This window comes from Papilio machaon, chromosome W (assembly GCF_912999745.1).
Source record: "Papilio machaon chromosome W, ilPapMach1.1, whole genome shotgun sequence".
In the NCBI taxonomy this organism is placed as follows: Eukaryota; Metazoa; Arthropoda; class Insecta; order Lepidoptera; family Papilionidae; genus Papilio; species Papilio machaon.
The window spans coordinates 4,834,693-4,851,696 of record NC_060015.1 but is presented as its reverse complement, the minus strand read 5'-3'; the positions used below and the strand labels follow the sequence as shown (position 1 = coordinate 4,851,696).

Genomic DNA, 17,004 nt, shown 5'->3' with positions numbered 1-17,004 from the left:
TTCGTACGCATTGAGACTACGACGCGGAAACAATAACCAATAGGGTGCAGCCTTTAACTCTAATGTTCGAAACCGGTCTGTGAATGGTCAGCGTTGTAACAATAGACTCAATAAAAATATTATTTTCTTTGTTGTCGTTCGAAACGAAAGCAGCGTTACTTCGGACTCCATTAATTCATTTTAAAATTATTCTGTTTTAAAATAAACAACGTAAATCATCGGAAGTTTTAATTTTTTTTCTACCAATATTTACTTAGTCATATGATAATTATAAATTAAAAAAATTAAAGTATGTTTTAGAATTATAAATAACAATAAATATTTATAATTTTAGCAACATAATGTTGTATAATTTACCTTGTGTTATCTTTCTTGGAAACATAATTATGATTTAAAATTTAACCTGATTTAATAAATTTATTTGAGTTCAATTAAATTATATTATTTTTAGTGACATAACATGTGTCATGTCGAATGAAACGACGAGCTTAAAACATTAAATAGACGCTATAAAATAAACTTGAATATGTTTGATTTTGTTAAGGAATGATAGTATTCGAGTATATAATAAAAAATCATACTTAGAGACTCTTTTCTGTGTGGTTGTGGTATTTCACTGATCGAGCCGTCTCACTTGTTGATGTTGTCACGCTAACAATTAATACCAAAATCATAATAAGCGCTCTCGCAGCAGCTTTATAATTTAAATTTATAATTTCACGACTTGATAATCGCCCATGATTAGCGCATGCCTATCAAAAGGTGATACATATTTTCAAAATGTCTTAAGTCATTAATAAAATATGTTTAATGATTACTTTAACCAAGATATGTATACCATACTATAACATTGAAAAATATATGATATGATATAAGAGAATCTTTTTTGATTCTCCGTTCCGCGTAGAAAGTCCCATTTACTTTGTTCTAACATTGCACTTATGTTGCAATTTAGATATCACGACAGTTACCCTTTATCTTAAAACCCGCCTATCGTGTCTGATCAGCCGAATCCGCTGAATGATAATAAAATCTTTTACAAATAAACATTTCTCCTTGGTATCAGATGCAACAAATTATGTTTTATACGGCTGTGTGATCATTAGAATACGGATCGGATTATGATGTTTTTGTTACGGGATAGACTACAAAAAATATTATAGGTGTTCGAAGAAAAATATTTTGCTATTTGCAGTTTATGACAGTCTAAATTACTATTTAGAAAAATATTTGCAAAATTTTCGAAGAATGCCGCAGCAATAACAAAAGATTACTATCTTGTTATTGCTGCGGCATGCTTGTATCATTGTTTACTGTAGAAGCATTTACTACTTGCACCTGTTGAGGCGGCTTTTTACCAAGTGCAACCGATTCAAGGAATAAAATAAAATAGACGTGCCGGGTTGCCAATGTATGAATATTGCATGCCAAGTAAACATTGAATAGTTAATATAAATATATTTCAGTATTAAAAAAATCATTATAGTGAGATTTTACTGTAACTATAAATGCAAGCGTTTATAAATTTTCAGTGAGTAAACTATGGTATTGACTCCTGGTTAAGTAAAAAATATAATTATTTTTCAAATCATTTATTTCTACTTTAATATTAACATTTTAAAGAGGAAAGAAAGGTTGTTTTTGAAGAATGATACATAAAATGTGAGTAACATAGATTCAGCGTCTTCAGCACATTATCAAAATCTTTGATAATGTGCAAACTATAGCCATAATAGGTGTTTCATACATGTGCTGCGAAAACTGGAAATATAAAAAAGATAAACAATATTTAAGAACATGTCAATATCTGTAAAAAGTATAAACTGTAGTTGTTTGTCAACTTGTTATGATTCTGAATAAAATTAAAAGTATACAAGAAGTTGTAAGAGATTTTTATTTTTTGTGCGGTTGTTTTGTCCTAACTGCTATCGTAAAACAATAAACAATTTTAAAATGAAGCACCCGTAATGCCGCTCAGGTGCGCTAAGCCTAAACAATAAGAATAATAATTGTAATTACCATCTGTCCGGGGGATTTTAGAATTCACAAAAAATGTTCCAACTAGTTTAGTTGTAAAAAAATGAACACTTACGCTAAGAGATGTGCGCGCAAATTACAATATTAATATTGATATCCTGTGATTCGCATCATCGCGTTTATACTTTAATTTATTAAATACATATTTTTAAGTATAAAAATAAAACAAAAATAATTAATTCTTTAATCTCACTAATTCATTCATTCAATTAAAAAAGTTTTGGGATGGATGGATGGATATTTACAAAAGATATCTTAAAGAAACTCGATTAAATTCCGCCTAGATGTAGAATTTAATAACAACCTTTTTTTCTCAATTCCCTGCGGACAAAATTTCGGACCAAAGTTAAAGATGAACTTAAGATCGAGCAAAGAGTCAAAGTATAAAAGGTTGACATATGATTAAGCTTAACTGTTACTACATACTAAGTTTGTTAGTAATGGTAATGGTAAGGCCTTTAAGGTTTTCTTTATTTAGATTTAAATAAAAAGCTTATTCGTATTTCATTCATTTTATTATATAATAAATATGGTTAATAATTATAAAGTGTATTATTGGGTTGACATCGTTTTTACAAAATGTTTAGGTTCTTAACATTAACATTTAAATAAATTATAACATGAATCTATATAAATAAAATTGAAATAAATATATTTTATACTAATATACGAGTACTTTTTATATAAATATTAGAAACATACGATTCCTATGTTATACGTATGTTTCTAGTATTTTGTCGGTCCACCATTCGCAGCTATGACGGCATCGCACCTATCTCGCATAGAGAGGACTATGTTTTGACATAAGTCTGATCCTCTAAATGATTCCCAAATTTTTTCACAGTGGGCTACTAGCTCTTCTTTGCAGCGCTCATTTCTACTGTCCCACTTTTGGACCATGAGCGCCCACAAATTTTCAATCGGGTTGAGATCCGGCGACTTTGATGGCCACAAAATCGTTTGAACTTCGCTATGAGACTCAAACCAGTCCCTGACCACGCGCGCACGGTGTATCGGACAATTATCTTGTATGAAGTTAATTCCAGGAAAATCTTCGACGGGATACACCGTGCGCACTGTTGGTAACATTACGTCCTGTAAAATCTCTCGGTATACGTGGCCATTTGATCGCCCGGGTATAAAAACTAGCTCCCCGGGTCCCGCGGAACTCATCCAACCCCACATATTTACTGTTATTCTGCCCGACTGGGTATTTGAAATTACATTTTGAGGAGCATACCTTGTATTATTTGCTCGCCATTAATTCTGACGTCCACATTGATTGGACTTAAAACATTTTTCGTCAGAAAATATGGCGTTTGAAAAATCGAAATCTCTAAACTCTCTAGCGAAACGTAGTCTTGCGGTGCGATGCTCTTCTGTTAATCCAATTTTTTTAGCTGGTGTCCTATTATGGACACCGTTTCTGTGTAGATAATTGCGAATGGTTTTTACCGAGCACTCAAATTTTTGAGCAAAAACTTTTGTAGCAGTGAAGGGCTGCTCGGAGTAGTGTTGCAACATCTGATTTATTTGGGGCTGCTGCGCAACACGCAACGGCATGATTCGTACTCGATCTAACAGCGAGCCTTCGTTCTCGTAGCGCTCCACCCACCGGCGTACTGTAGCTCTCTGTAAAATAACTTTTATATTAAACGAAAGACAGAAAAATTAAAATTAAAACATATGTAACGTAATATATCTGTAATTCCAACTGTTGCATCTGATTTTTATTTTAGATAATATGTTTATAAATTGATTTAATAAGTTAACTAAATAAACAGATATTTGTATATTTAACCATTATAAGACAATAGAGAAAGGTCTTGTTATTAAGTCTAGGCTAAAAAATAGTTTTAGATAAGAAGTGTTTAAGTATATAAAAAAGTCAATGTGGTTTGTGATATTTTTTTCTTTTAAGATTTTTTAATTTACCTTGCGTTGCCGGTTATAATTTACATTGGGTTAAGCTAAACCTAAGGTTATAAATATATTTGTATACACATATAAATTTGAAATATTTACGCTGTGTAATCTTTACATTACGAACTTACGGAATTGCTGATATTATGGCTTTTAATTAAAAATCGATATTATCAATCTATTATTACATTATTTCCAAAAACATATAGTATATAGTCTAATATGGCATATTCAAAAACATGTAGTTTTTAGTTTTTGAACGATAACTTGTAACAATCAGAGAACACTAAGTGGCAAGCAGATATAAACGTGTTCAAAGTAATAACGCTAATCAAAAAAAAAAAAACCTACAATGAATCAAAGTAATAAATACAGTTCTTATTTATTCAAAAGTTTTGAGTTACATATTTATAACTAATCAATTACGTTTCATTGTCTATAAAAACATATTACTTACTGCAACATTAAGTTCATCCGCTATTTGAGAGATGTTGAAACCTTCCCGATGCAAAACGATGATTTGTTCTCTTTCTTCAGCAAGAAGATTACGCGGCATTATGTTAAATGATTACAGATTAAGTCCAGGGTTCTAGCACAGGTAAACGTAAGGCGATCTATCAGTCCGGAAAACAAGCAGAGGTCACTAATAGGCACAAATCACAAAAGTCCAAAAAACAAACAGAGGTCGTAAAACTTAAAACGCATAACAAAGACAGCGGCAGTAACAACACGCAGGGATGCAGAGCAGTACGCAACTGATTGTTTTTACTATTATCCAGTCGCTTGCGCAACTCATTGCTAACTCATTGGCTATCCGTAAAAAGGGGGCGGAGTTTGTTTCGTTGCACGGTGCAAGGCATATTTTCGTTAAGTGGAACACCGGGAATTTCCGCCATTGTACTTCGGACATAACTTGAATGCACGTCAGAAATCTATACCTAAGATCAGTGACGGTTTGACTTCGGGAACAACAAAAGCCTTAATTATGTGAAATTGTTTTTTTTTTTTTTTTTATATAAGAGAAGGGGGCAAACGAGCAGCGGGAACACCAAGGTGTTCATCGACGCCCATGGACATCTGCAATACCAGAGGAATCGCATATGCGTTGCCGGCCTTTGAGATGGTGATACGCTCGCTTCTTGAAGGACCCTAAGTCGTAGTGGTTTGGAAATACCGCCGAGGACAGACCATTCCACAACGCGGCCGTGCGCGGCAAGAAATTTCGCGAGAACCGCACTGTTGTGGAATGCCAGCCATCCAGATGGTATGGATGGTACCTGGCGGTCTGTCGGGTCGTCCGATGACGAAACTCGGCGGCAGGAATCGTTCCAAACAGTTCTTCGGAACACTTCCCGTGGTACAAACGATAAAAGATGCAGAGGGAAATGACGTCCCTCCGCAAGGCCAGGGTATCAAGCCGATCGGTAAGAGCTCGGTCGTTGACGATTCGAGTCGCTCTCCGTTGTATGCGGTCAAATGGAAGAAGCTGGTATTGGGGTGCTCCCGCCCAGAGGTGCGAGCAGTATTCCATGTGGGGCCGAACTTGCGCCTTGTACAGTTGTAGGCGGTGGCTCGGCTGGAAATACTGCTTCGCCCTACTGAGCACACCCAGCTTTTTGGAGGCCAGTTTGGCCTTGTCTTCCAAGTGACCGCGAAACTGAACATCACTCGATATGTCAACGCCGAGAATACCGATACTGGCTGAGGCAACCAGGGGAGTGCCCTCAAAACGAAGATCTACGACAAAGGGTTGTTTTTTAGCGGTAATGGCGCACACTTGTGTCTTTTTGGGATTGAATTCGACGAGATTTCGTCGACCCCAATCCGAAACTTCACCCAGTAGGGTCTCCAGTTCAGACACAAGTTTGGTCCGGTTCTCATCGGCAGTAGCCCGAGAAACATTGGCACGGGCCGTATACAGTGCGTCACACGTGCTATCGTCTGCATAGCAATGAATGTTGCTAAATTGCAGCATGTCATTGATATGCAGAAGAAACAAGGTGGGGACAGTACACAGCCCTGTGGGACACCAGCGTTGATTGGTTTCGGGTCAGAGCACGCACCGTCAACAACGATCTTGATGCTCCGACCCTCCAAGAAGCTAGAAATCCAGGCGCATAGTTTCTCGGGCAGCCCGTAGGAAGGCAACTTCGCAAGAAGTGCTTTGTGCCACACCCGATCAAAGGCTTCGCAAGGCAAGTTCTCGAATGTTACGGGCAAATTAATATAGCCTATACTATTCAACGTTTGTCCGCCTGCCGCAGTAACCAACAACGGCTCGTCAGTTAAAATTTTAAGGCCATGTTGAAGCAAAACCTTGTGAGCGTGATTCCCTATAACAGTAATTACTGATCCCGAATCTAAGAGTCCTGACGCAGTAATGTCATTAATCTTTATGTTAATATACGGACGGGTATCACGAAATGGTTTTTTTTTTGTAGAATTGTAGCGGCCTTGTAAAAACTAAAAAATCTATGTACTGTTTTTAACCATTCCTTCCAATCATTAATATCAGTTTTCGGTTTATTACAAGATCTACTACAATTCTTCCTAATTAGTTTTTTGAATTCGTGTTTCGGTTACAATTTGGGCAGTCGGGCTTCTTGACACCCTTGTTGCCACATTTAAAACATAAAATTTCAGTGTTTTTGCAATTTCTAAATGTATGTGAATGGTTACGACATCGAGGACAGTAAGGAACACTATTATTTACGCTTTGATCACTATTATTTATAACGTGTAGATATTTCTTAACATCATGAGAATAATTTTTGTTGTAATTATGAGAATTATCCATGTCGTGCTTTTGTTTACTAAAGGAGGGGTTGGGATCCTGTTTGTACGAAAACTCGGGGGCTAACGTATCATGGGATGCCGCTGGTGGTTCTCGAAAATGTGCTAAGCGAGACTGGACGTTCTCGTAGTTCCTGCATAACATTCTTAACTGTTCGATAGATGAGATTTGTGGCGATGACGCTAATATGTTAGCATAGCAAGGACGTATGTTATGCAAGATAATCTCCAGCTTATCTTCGGCTGTAAGAGGTTTCGTTAAGCGTGAAAACATACCCGACAGAATTGACAAGTATATCGAAATATTTTCTGTTTTCCCCTGAGTTCTAGAACGAATCTCCGCTAATAAACGATAATCGTAATCAGCCTTATCGAAGTCTTGTTTTAAGAGTACGGTTAATTCATCCCAGGTAGATGCTTGTTCCTTTACGCTTCTGAACCAATGCAACGCGTCCCCTACGAAAATTTCAGTTCCGAAAGCTAACAACTTTGACCCTGGGATATCGCGTGCTCCACTAAATTCGTGTGCCTGCTGAATAAATGAACGTACGCAGGATTTACCATCATATTTCAATTTACTAAGTTCGTTTGAAATTTTGCTGCCGCCTTCACACGTTACCGTAACATTGACTGGTAAAGTCGAAGGTCTGCCTGGTTCCTCGGAAAGATCGACATTCTTGGTTTTAAGAGTTAATAATTTGTCGTACGCTTGTCTAAACAAAACATGACACTTTGCATGCTGGTCGGCGAGCGCGTCGCTAACGTCAATCCGGCCTAGCCTATGGTAGACGTGATGTAGGTTATTCTCAGTTTTGGCCAAAAAATAATTATCTTTAGAACCTTCAGAGAGATTTGAAATAATCCTTTCTAAAATTTCCACACAGCAATTCAAATCACGTGGAGGTTCCAAATGCGAAACAAGAATATTCTCGGATGGATATAATTGAGATAATTTACTAATCTGCTTCCGTAAATCCGCGACCGTGTTGGCGGGTATTTCGTTTCTTATAGCCACCTCATATTCAAGTTCGCTCTTATCCAGAGCAGAAAAGTTAATTGGATAAACCATATTAATCGCGATACTAATATATTAAAAAAAAAAATAACCGGAAGTAGGTAGTTGTAAATGGCACAAAAAATAAAGAAGAAAAGAAAAGGAAAAAAAATCGGAAGATGAAATTAAGTTTAAAAAATAATAATAATAAAAAATAAATACTCCGTTCTCTTACACTAAATTAATGTAACGCTCTGGTTTCTTAATAAAGATAAAAAAATACAACAAAATTATAAAAGCAAAAAAAAAAAAAAAAAATATTTAATTGCAACTAGTGTGAACGCAGCCTTATATTCAATTGCGCTTACGCGCGGTAAGATAACGGCGCGCAAGACAAAAACATTTGTCGGTACCTCGAAAATAACAATGTAAACGTAATTAAAAAACAGTAACGGAAAATAAAATAAAACAACGGAAATTCAAAAAAAAAAAAAAATCACATATAAAATACCTTAGTCTAAAAGTTTTGTTTATTTGCACAATAAAAAGATGACGAATTACTACTTTCACCCTAGTTGCTGCAAACCAAAAAAAATAAAAAGCGTTTTACAAAATCACACATCGCAAAACTAACTACTAACAGCGAAAGCAGAAACAGATTAACCCACGACGAGGGCGCCAATGTACCGTCCCGCAAGGCTTAAAAGGGTGTCCTTGCGCCCTGGGTCCCTAACTCCCTAATGAGGTGAGAAAAGAAACTCAGGTGGTAACAAAAGATATATATAATATTACCAAGCACTCAGCGGTAGGCACATAAAATTTATAAGGTCGTGGGGTAACGTGCTATCAGTCTCTGCTTCCGCGGCGTTTATTACTCCCCTGCTTTGGCTGAACTACGGTGGCGTCGCCCAGCGACAGATGAGCGGCGACAGATGAGCGGCGGCAGGCCAAGGAACGGCAGGACAGGAGGTGCACGTCGACCGTGGCTGGGTGCTCCCTAGGCAGCTAAGCGGCGGCCGCAGGAATTCGGTAGACGTCGGTGCTAAGGTCGCAACGGCAGGTCAGCTACCGATGTATGAAGCTGGCAAGCGATAGCTTGCTCGGAGATAGCTAGCTTGATTGTAGCTTGCAGTATAATTCGTACAGTGCTCCCTAAAACGGGAACAAGTACTTAAATTGTATTAGTATTAATGTAGAAAAAAATAACTTTAGAACGCCAACGTTAGCCGGAAACGATCACACCAAGACTAAGACGCCGGTGACCGCTCTTCTCAGGAGATTGCAGGCGAGTGGCCCGGCACGTATGCAGCGACCCCGCCGAGCCCGGGTCGCCCCTCTAACCCGCGCAGTCCCCGCGGCGCGTGCGCCGCAGTGCACAGACTATGTGACGTTTTAAATACGTTACAATGGACTTAACTGAAAATAGACCGAAACATTTAATTTGTTCTTACAATCATTTAAATATAAATGAAAAGATAGTCGCAGATACCGTAATTGAAAAATTTAAAGAAATTTCGTTTGAGCATAAAGGTTTAGGCCGGACTCACGTAATAACACACCATATTGACACAGGAGAGTCGCCTCCTATTAGGCAAAGATATTACCGACTTTCTCCAGAAAAGCAGAGGATTCTACTCGAACAAGTTGATGAAATGTTGGCGTTAGACGTAGTAGAACCTTGTGAGAGTGCCTGGCAGTCTCCCGTTCTTCTAGTTACTAAGAAAAATGGCAAGCCTCGTTTTTGTCTTGACAGTCGGAAGCTAACCTCGGTTACTAAAAAGGACGCTTACAACTTGCCTTATATATCTGAAATCCTAGACAATTTACGCGATGCCCGTTTTCTTACTAGTCTTGATTTATCCAAGGCTTTCTGGCAAATACCTATCGCGGAAGAAGATAGAGACAAGACAGCCTTTTACGTTCCCGGTCGAGGAACATTTCGATTTAAAGTCACCCCTTTCGGTTTAACAAATGCACCGGCCACACAACAACGATTAGTCGATGCCCTTCTAGGTGATGTAGATCATCGTATTTTTGCCTATTTAGATGATATTATTATTGTTAGTAGCACTTTTGATGAACACGTCTCTCTGCTATCTCGTGTGTTGGACAAATTGCGTAAAGCGAACTTAACCATCAATTTGGAAAAGTGTGAGTTCTTTCGAAGTCAGCTCAAGTACTTAGGTTATGTCGTTGATGAGAACGGGTTACGAACCGACCCCGATAAAGTTGAAGCCATTCTTACTTATGCGACTCCAACTAGCAGGAAGGAGTTGAAACGATTCTTGGGTACGGCTACTTGGTATCGACGTTTCGTTCCTAATTTTAGCACAATTGCAGGGCCGCTTAATAAGCTAACTTCAAACAAAAAAAATGCTCCTCCTTTCCAGTGGACTGAGGAAGCCGATGCGGTATTTAAAAAGCTCAAGGAATGTCTTGTTTCCGCCCCAGTGCTTTCATGTCCCGATTTTGACCAGCCATTTCAGGTTCACACCGATGCGAGCAACTTTGGCATTGGAGCGATGCTAACTCAGGCTACCAACGGAATAGAAAGACCAGTAGCGTATATGAGCAGATCGCTAACAGCTGCCGAAAAGAATTACAGCATCACGGAGCGTGAGACATTGGCCGTTTTAGTTGCTCTAGAACACTGGCGGTGCTATATTGAAAACGGAAAAAGGTTCACAGTCTATACATACCACAGTGCTTTGAAGTGGTTCCTTTCCTTGAACAATCCCACAGGTAGACTAGCTCGTTGGGGTGTACGTTTATCATCTTTTAATTTCGAAATTAAACACCGACGTGGCGTTGACAACATTATACCTGACGCTTTATCTAGAGCTTTACCGGTAGCTTCTATTGCAACGGCCAAATCATTTTCTGCAACTAAGGATGATTGGTATAGGAAAATGTATAATGATTCCCTAACTAAACCTTCAGGTTCCCCTAAATATTTCGTGAAAAATGAAACCCTTTACCGCCTTTCAAAGAATAAATGCGATCTTACAAAAGAATTTTCTTGGAAAGAAGTTGTTCCTCTCGAACTTAGGGAGGCTGTGATAGCTGAGAATCACAACAAGCCAATTGCCGGTCATTTGGGTATTTTCAAAACTTACAGACGGATCGCTCTTAGATATTTTTGGCCCGACATGTACCGAGATGTATTAAAGTACGTGGGCTCATGTTCAATTTGCCTCCAATATAAGGCCCAGAACCATGGCATCCTTGGAGAAATGGGTCGCCCTAAACAGTGTGCTCGACCATATCAAATGTTATCTATCGATCTCATGGGACCTCTTCCTATAACTCGTAAACAGAATAGTTTTATCTTGGTAATAACTTGTTGTTTTTCTAAATTTTGTCACATATTTCCACTTAGAAAAGCTACCTCACGAATTATTGCACAAATTCTGGAAGAACAAATCTTCTTAATACACGGTATCCCTCAAACCATTTTACTAGACAATGGCCCCCAGTTTATAAGTAGCCAAGCCAACGATTTGTTTAGAAAATATAACATCCCTAACGTATTCTTTACGCCAAAATACACTCCACAAGTAAACACCGTTGAGCGCTATAACAGAACCATAATTACGTGTATATCTACCTTTGTGAATAACGACCATCGCTCATGGGATACGTTCATACCCAATGTCCAATTCGCAATTAACAACTCTGTGAACGAAACTACGGGTTATACGCCATAATGTTTAGTATTTGGACGGGAGATAGTCGTTTGTGGTTCTCATTATGTAGACTCCGATTTAGGGGACGAAATTATATTTTTGCCTCGCGATATTTACGCAGAGAATCTTGGTTCGCTTAAATTGGTTTTCGACCAGGTACAGAGGGCTTTATACCGAGCCCATTTAAAGAATACGGCAAAATATAACTTAAGAAGAAAGAATTACGAGTTCAACGTAGGAGACGTCGTATATAAACGTACTTTTATTTTGAGCGACAAGGACAAATATTTTAGCAAAAAACTGGCTCCAAAATTTATTAAGTGTAGGGTAACGGAGAAGCGTTCTCCCTTAGTGTACATATTAGAAGACATGTCGGGAAAAAATCTAGGTGCCTGGCATATAAAAGATTTAAAGATCGTGTAGCTTTCTAATTCTGAGAAACTACACACCTCAAGGATTTTGATATTAAATCAAAATCCTTAGGGCGGAGAGGGGGTACTGTAACGTATTTAAAACGTCACATAGTCTGTGCACTGCGGCGCACGCGCCGCGGGGACTGCGCGGGTTAGAGGGGCGACCCGGGCTCGGCGGGGTCGCTGCATACGTGCCGGGCCACTCGCCTGCAATCTCCTGAGAAGAGCGGTCACCGGCGTCTTAGTCTTGGTGTGATCGTTTCCGGCTAACGTTGGCATTCTAAAGTTATTTTTTTCTACATTAATACTAATACAATTTAAGTACTTGTTCCCGTTTTAGGGTAAGTTTTATGGCACATAAAATAAAATATGTAATGTTGCTAAATTTAATTGTCCTTTATAACCGTAATTTTTTTAAACGTTCTTTGTTCTTGTTGCTAACGGTCATTTTTAAAACTTTAACTTATTTCTTTTGTACGTGTCGTTAGAACTTGTCCCCCTGAGTATTTATTATTATGACACCAAAGCTGTAGGGTCATTGTCCTTGGTTTTATTGGAGTTCAAAAATTCAACATCTTCATACATTTTCAGTGAATTTAATAAACAAAAACAAATGATTTGTTCTACCATATTTTTATTTTGAACATCGTTTAGTAAAATATATTGGTTCTTGACCTATTTTGGACATGTTGATCTTGTTTTGTGTTTTTGGCATATCTGCAGTCATTAAAGTAAACTGAGCACGTCTGCGATTGTAGTTATGGCGTATTACAAGATCTGCCAATCTATTTGGCATATTAATTCTTTGGTGGTTAATCTCTAAAATCGCAGCAACATTTGGATTATCTTCAATCAAAACATGAAAAAGATTTATGATCGCCGCTGCTATCTTGAAATAGTCGAACATGCTGGGAAGAGCTCTGTTATTATATACATTTCGCAACAGGCGAAAATCTCTTTTGAACTTGCCGTTGACCACTTCAACCACCCAACGACTGATTGTTACCAGTCTGGACTTATTGGCCTGATCCGTGGTTAGCTGTGTCTCATTTGGATACTTTGTTTGAGGCATATGTTGTATGTATCCGCAAGATTCCAGATTTCTTGCTGAGTCTCGAAAACCACGGTCTAGAATAAAAACATCGCCACTAATATAAAACCAGTGGAAGGCACTGTCAGCATTATTAAGCATATCATTCATTATATCTGCGTCAGACGTGGTGGCAGCATATGATCCGTTAACTTCGATAATGTGTCCATCACAAGAAACCAAGAGGAAGGGTTTTAGGAGGTTTCTGTATTTGTGATGGTTGTAAGACTTGCGTTAGAAAAAATAATTTCCACTTTTTTGCAGATAGATGTTCGTGCCATCACAAATCGTGATAGCTTTCCTTTCATCTTCTGGGCTCGATGGGTTCCCAAACAGATTGTTGGGTAGAAAAAGATTCCTGTGTGCTACATCCTCACGGGAAACATGGTGAAACCCAACATTTAAGGGCACAAAATCTTCTAACAGAGCGTTGCGTCCGATTTTTAACCACGTATGAAACGCTGTTTCGCTACATTTAAAAATATTAGCAAGCCGCGCGTTCGAGTCACCTGTTCTTAACTTGACTAATATTGCCGCCAGTACGGTTTTTATATTATTTTTAGTTCTCAGACTTGGTAAACTGTCTAATAATTCAGTAAACTGATTTTGAGTCAGTCCTGTCCAAGTATGAAACTCGGTTGGTGCTATATTTTCATACTGCTCAAAATTAAGTATTTCCTTCGTAATATGTCTTTGTAACATCGACACGATAGTCATTATTTGAGCTGCAGTGAATTCCTCAGAAGTGTTGTCTTGTACAGGAAGTAAATGCCACAGATTTTGCTCCACGTGTTCATTACAGCCACGCGCGCTTTCTGGCACGAAATAGCTGTATCGGCATACCATGCGAAAAACTATGTTCTCTGGAACACGACGGCGAGATTCATTCGTACAATGTAGGAAAATGCAACTATTTGCGGTGTTTGGAGCAAGAAGAAGACCTGGCAAAATCAGCGAAATTGGTCTTGAATTTGGAATTTCCGATGGATCACGGTCTTGATCAGCTTGCTGTTCAGCCTCCCGAATAAGTCACTGGTGCGTTCGTTCCGTTTTTTGCCAACAGGGTCGACAAATGGACGCAGTAGGCTATCTTCTATCACTATTTGGGCGATATCAAGATATTGCATTTCTCTGGAAACCCAATCATATCTTCGCCGATTCCCTGTCGATGCACGGCAAGCGATACACAACTCTGCCATGACTCGCAGCAATGTTCAAACTTAACAACGGAGATACCAAAAATAAAACAAATCAAAGCACAAGAACTAGTGGGCATCACACAGACATACACGGCAGCGTTGCTTTCGGTACTAAACAATAGACGCGAATGCTAGCAAACGAATGAGCCTGGCGCGATGTCGGTAGTTCGCGGAAAAAAGAGGGGCATCTGCTCGCTGCACCGTATTCCATTGTTCGCGTGAGTTTTTGCAGTAATATTAGTGCTTTAAATGTTATCTTGTCAGAAATAGGTCAAGAACCAATATATTTTACTAAACGATGTTCAAAATAAAAATATGGTAGAACAAATCATTTGTTTTTGTTTATTAAATTCACTGAAAATGTATGAAGATGTTGAATTTTTGAACTCCAATAAAACCAAGGACAATTACCCTACAGCTTTGGTGTCATAATAATAAATACTCAGGGGGACAAGTTCTAACGGAATACAGCATAATTTTTTATTGGCCGGCACTTTCATATTTGGACCAAAAATGTATGAAATCCCGATGATGTCCTTTATTTTAATTTTCGTTTGCTTCGCTTTTGCTTTGTAAACTCCGTTCTGATAGTTCCACCATCGTCAAGCCGCTACGTATTGCTTTTCTTGAGTTGCTGATGGTGGATACCAGGCGGAGGAACAACGCCTTACCGAACTAACGGTCTGGTGTTTTGAATTTCCAGGAGCACTGTACGAATTTTACTGCAAGCTACAATCAAGCTAGCAATATCCGAGCAAGCTATCGCTTGCCAGCTTCATACATCGGTAGCTGACCTGCCGTTGCGACCTTAGCACCGACGTCTACTGAATTCCTGCGGCCGCCGCTTAGCTACCTAGGGAGCACCCAGCTACGGTCGACGTGCACCTCCTGTCTTGCCGTTCCTTGGCCTGCCGCCGCTCATCTGTCGCTGGGCGACGCCACCGTAGTTCAGCCAAAGCAGGGGAGTAATAAACGCCGCGGAAGCAGAGACTGATAGCACGTTACCCCACGACCTTATAAATTTTATGTGCCTACCCCTGAGTGCTTGGTAATATTATATATATCTTTTGTTACCACCTGAGTTTCTTTTCTCACCTCATTAGGGAGTTATGGACCCAGGGCGCAAGGACACCCTTTTAAGCCTTGCGGGACGGTACAAAGGCAGAAAAACAACTACCACGTGGCCACGAGGTCAATGATCCGGGGCAGCTGGAGCGTGACAAAGCACACCATTGGATAGCTGAGGACGAGGTGAACACAACGCCGTTTCAGGATCTGAAATCAGACAAAAGGATCAAAAGTAATTGAGTGAAGAAAAAAGTGAAAAATTTGTGACAACTTCAAAAATTCGTATCTCGAAAAGTAAATCTATAAGGTACTGTTTTTATTATATCATCAGTTTTGGCATTTAAAGACCTATAAATAGACACCTCACTCAGATTTTTACGACAAAGCACCACCGAGAAATAAGAACTTTAAGAAAAAGGGGGCTAGAAATTTACGTAAATAAATTCCGAAAATTACTTTTTTATATGAAGGAATTTTGACATAAATTATAAATAGGTGGAACAAAGCAGACGAAAAAATAAGATTGACAAGGTTTTTTACCCAAATTAATTTTATTAATATTTTAAATCGGACTTGGAAAAAATTAGAAACATACATAGGAAGGTCAGAAGTACGTGGCTTTTTGACCCCCATACAAGAGTGTCCGTGACCATCTATTTTCTGCACTCAATAGAGGACCTAAAGAGGAAGTGAATGATACCTCAAACACCAAAATTGGACCATAGGGGGCTGAGAAATAAGCTTCCGAAATTTGCAAATAAGGGGAAATAACAACAAACAAGTTGTTTAAACTTTTGTAAGAAAAACTTGTTTATATCAGACAACAATAGAGAGACCGACGCCAAACAGTAATTAACATCGAGAAATTTATGACTAAACAGATAAACTTTTTTATTTAGGACATCGTACTTTATTCGACAAAATCCTTTCGAGCGTATTGCGCGCTAAAGTTCCCAAAACCAAGTGACAGATAGCTGTAGTGAGGCGACGTAAGCGTTGATATTTGACATGTCTAGTGCTGCGCCGATACACCGGCACAGTGTTGATTTTTGTCTCTAACAGTTCGGCCATCCTGCATTTCCTTCGTCCTCGAAGGAGTATTGATCCTTGCTGCATCGTTTTACACGCTGTCCCAAGCGCCATGAAGAGCCAGAACACCTCCAAGAAAAAGGGACCTAAAAGCAAATCAGCCCCGTAGGCAGAAAATATAGCCCCGTAGGCAAAACATACGCCCGGAGGCTAAACATACGCCCGGAGGCAACATATACGCCCGGAGGCTAAACATACGCCCGGAGGCAACATATACGCCCGGAGGCTAAACATACGCCCGGAGGCAACATATACGCCCGGAGGCTAAACATACGCCCGGAGGCAACATATACGCCCGGAGGCTAAACTTACGCCCGGAGGCTAAACATACACATTGACTAGGTCAAACTCTACAAGAGATACAACGGTTATTTACTTAATTATTTATTTGAATAATCATAAAAAAAAAAAACAAAGAAAACATTAATGGAAAGAAAAAGGCCCCTTAGGCAACATTCGACTAGGATTTCGTAGCTGTGAGATCACTTAATTCCAATTCGTCCTCTGACGAACTTTCATGCCTGGCACTCCAGAGTTTAATTTTGTCTCGTGCCACCACACCTTTATATGCTCGCCTGCCCCTGGCGGCTGAGCTAACTTCGTAACGATCATTTGGAAAAATGGCCGTCACCTTATAAGGCCCTGAATATCTTGGAACCAACTTCCCACTGGTGAGTCCGGGTCGCAAAATTTTGCGCTCGACCATAACCAA

General features: G+C 39.1%; 1 protein-coding gene across 1 annotated transcript; it reads right to left on the bottom strand.

Annotated features, from left to right (window-relative positions):
- Positions 1 to 2,691: 2,691 nt before the first annotated feature.
- LOC123723266 lies at positions 2,692 to 4,855 on the bottom strand. The gene is made up of 2 exons (XM_045685842.1): positions 4,418 to 4,855; positions 2,692 to 3,669 (listed from the first exon to the last, which is right to left on the bottom strand). Exons 1-2 carry the CDS (start codon positions 4,514 to 4,516, stop codon positions 3,298 to 3,300), a joined length of 471 nt encoding a protein of 156 aa, XP_045541798.1. The 5' UTR covers positions 4,517 to 4,855; the 3' UTR covers positions 2,692 to 3,297.
- Between the last annotated feature and the right edge of the window lie 12,149 nt (positions 4,856 to 17,004).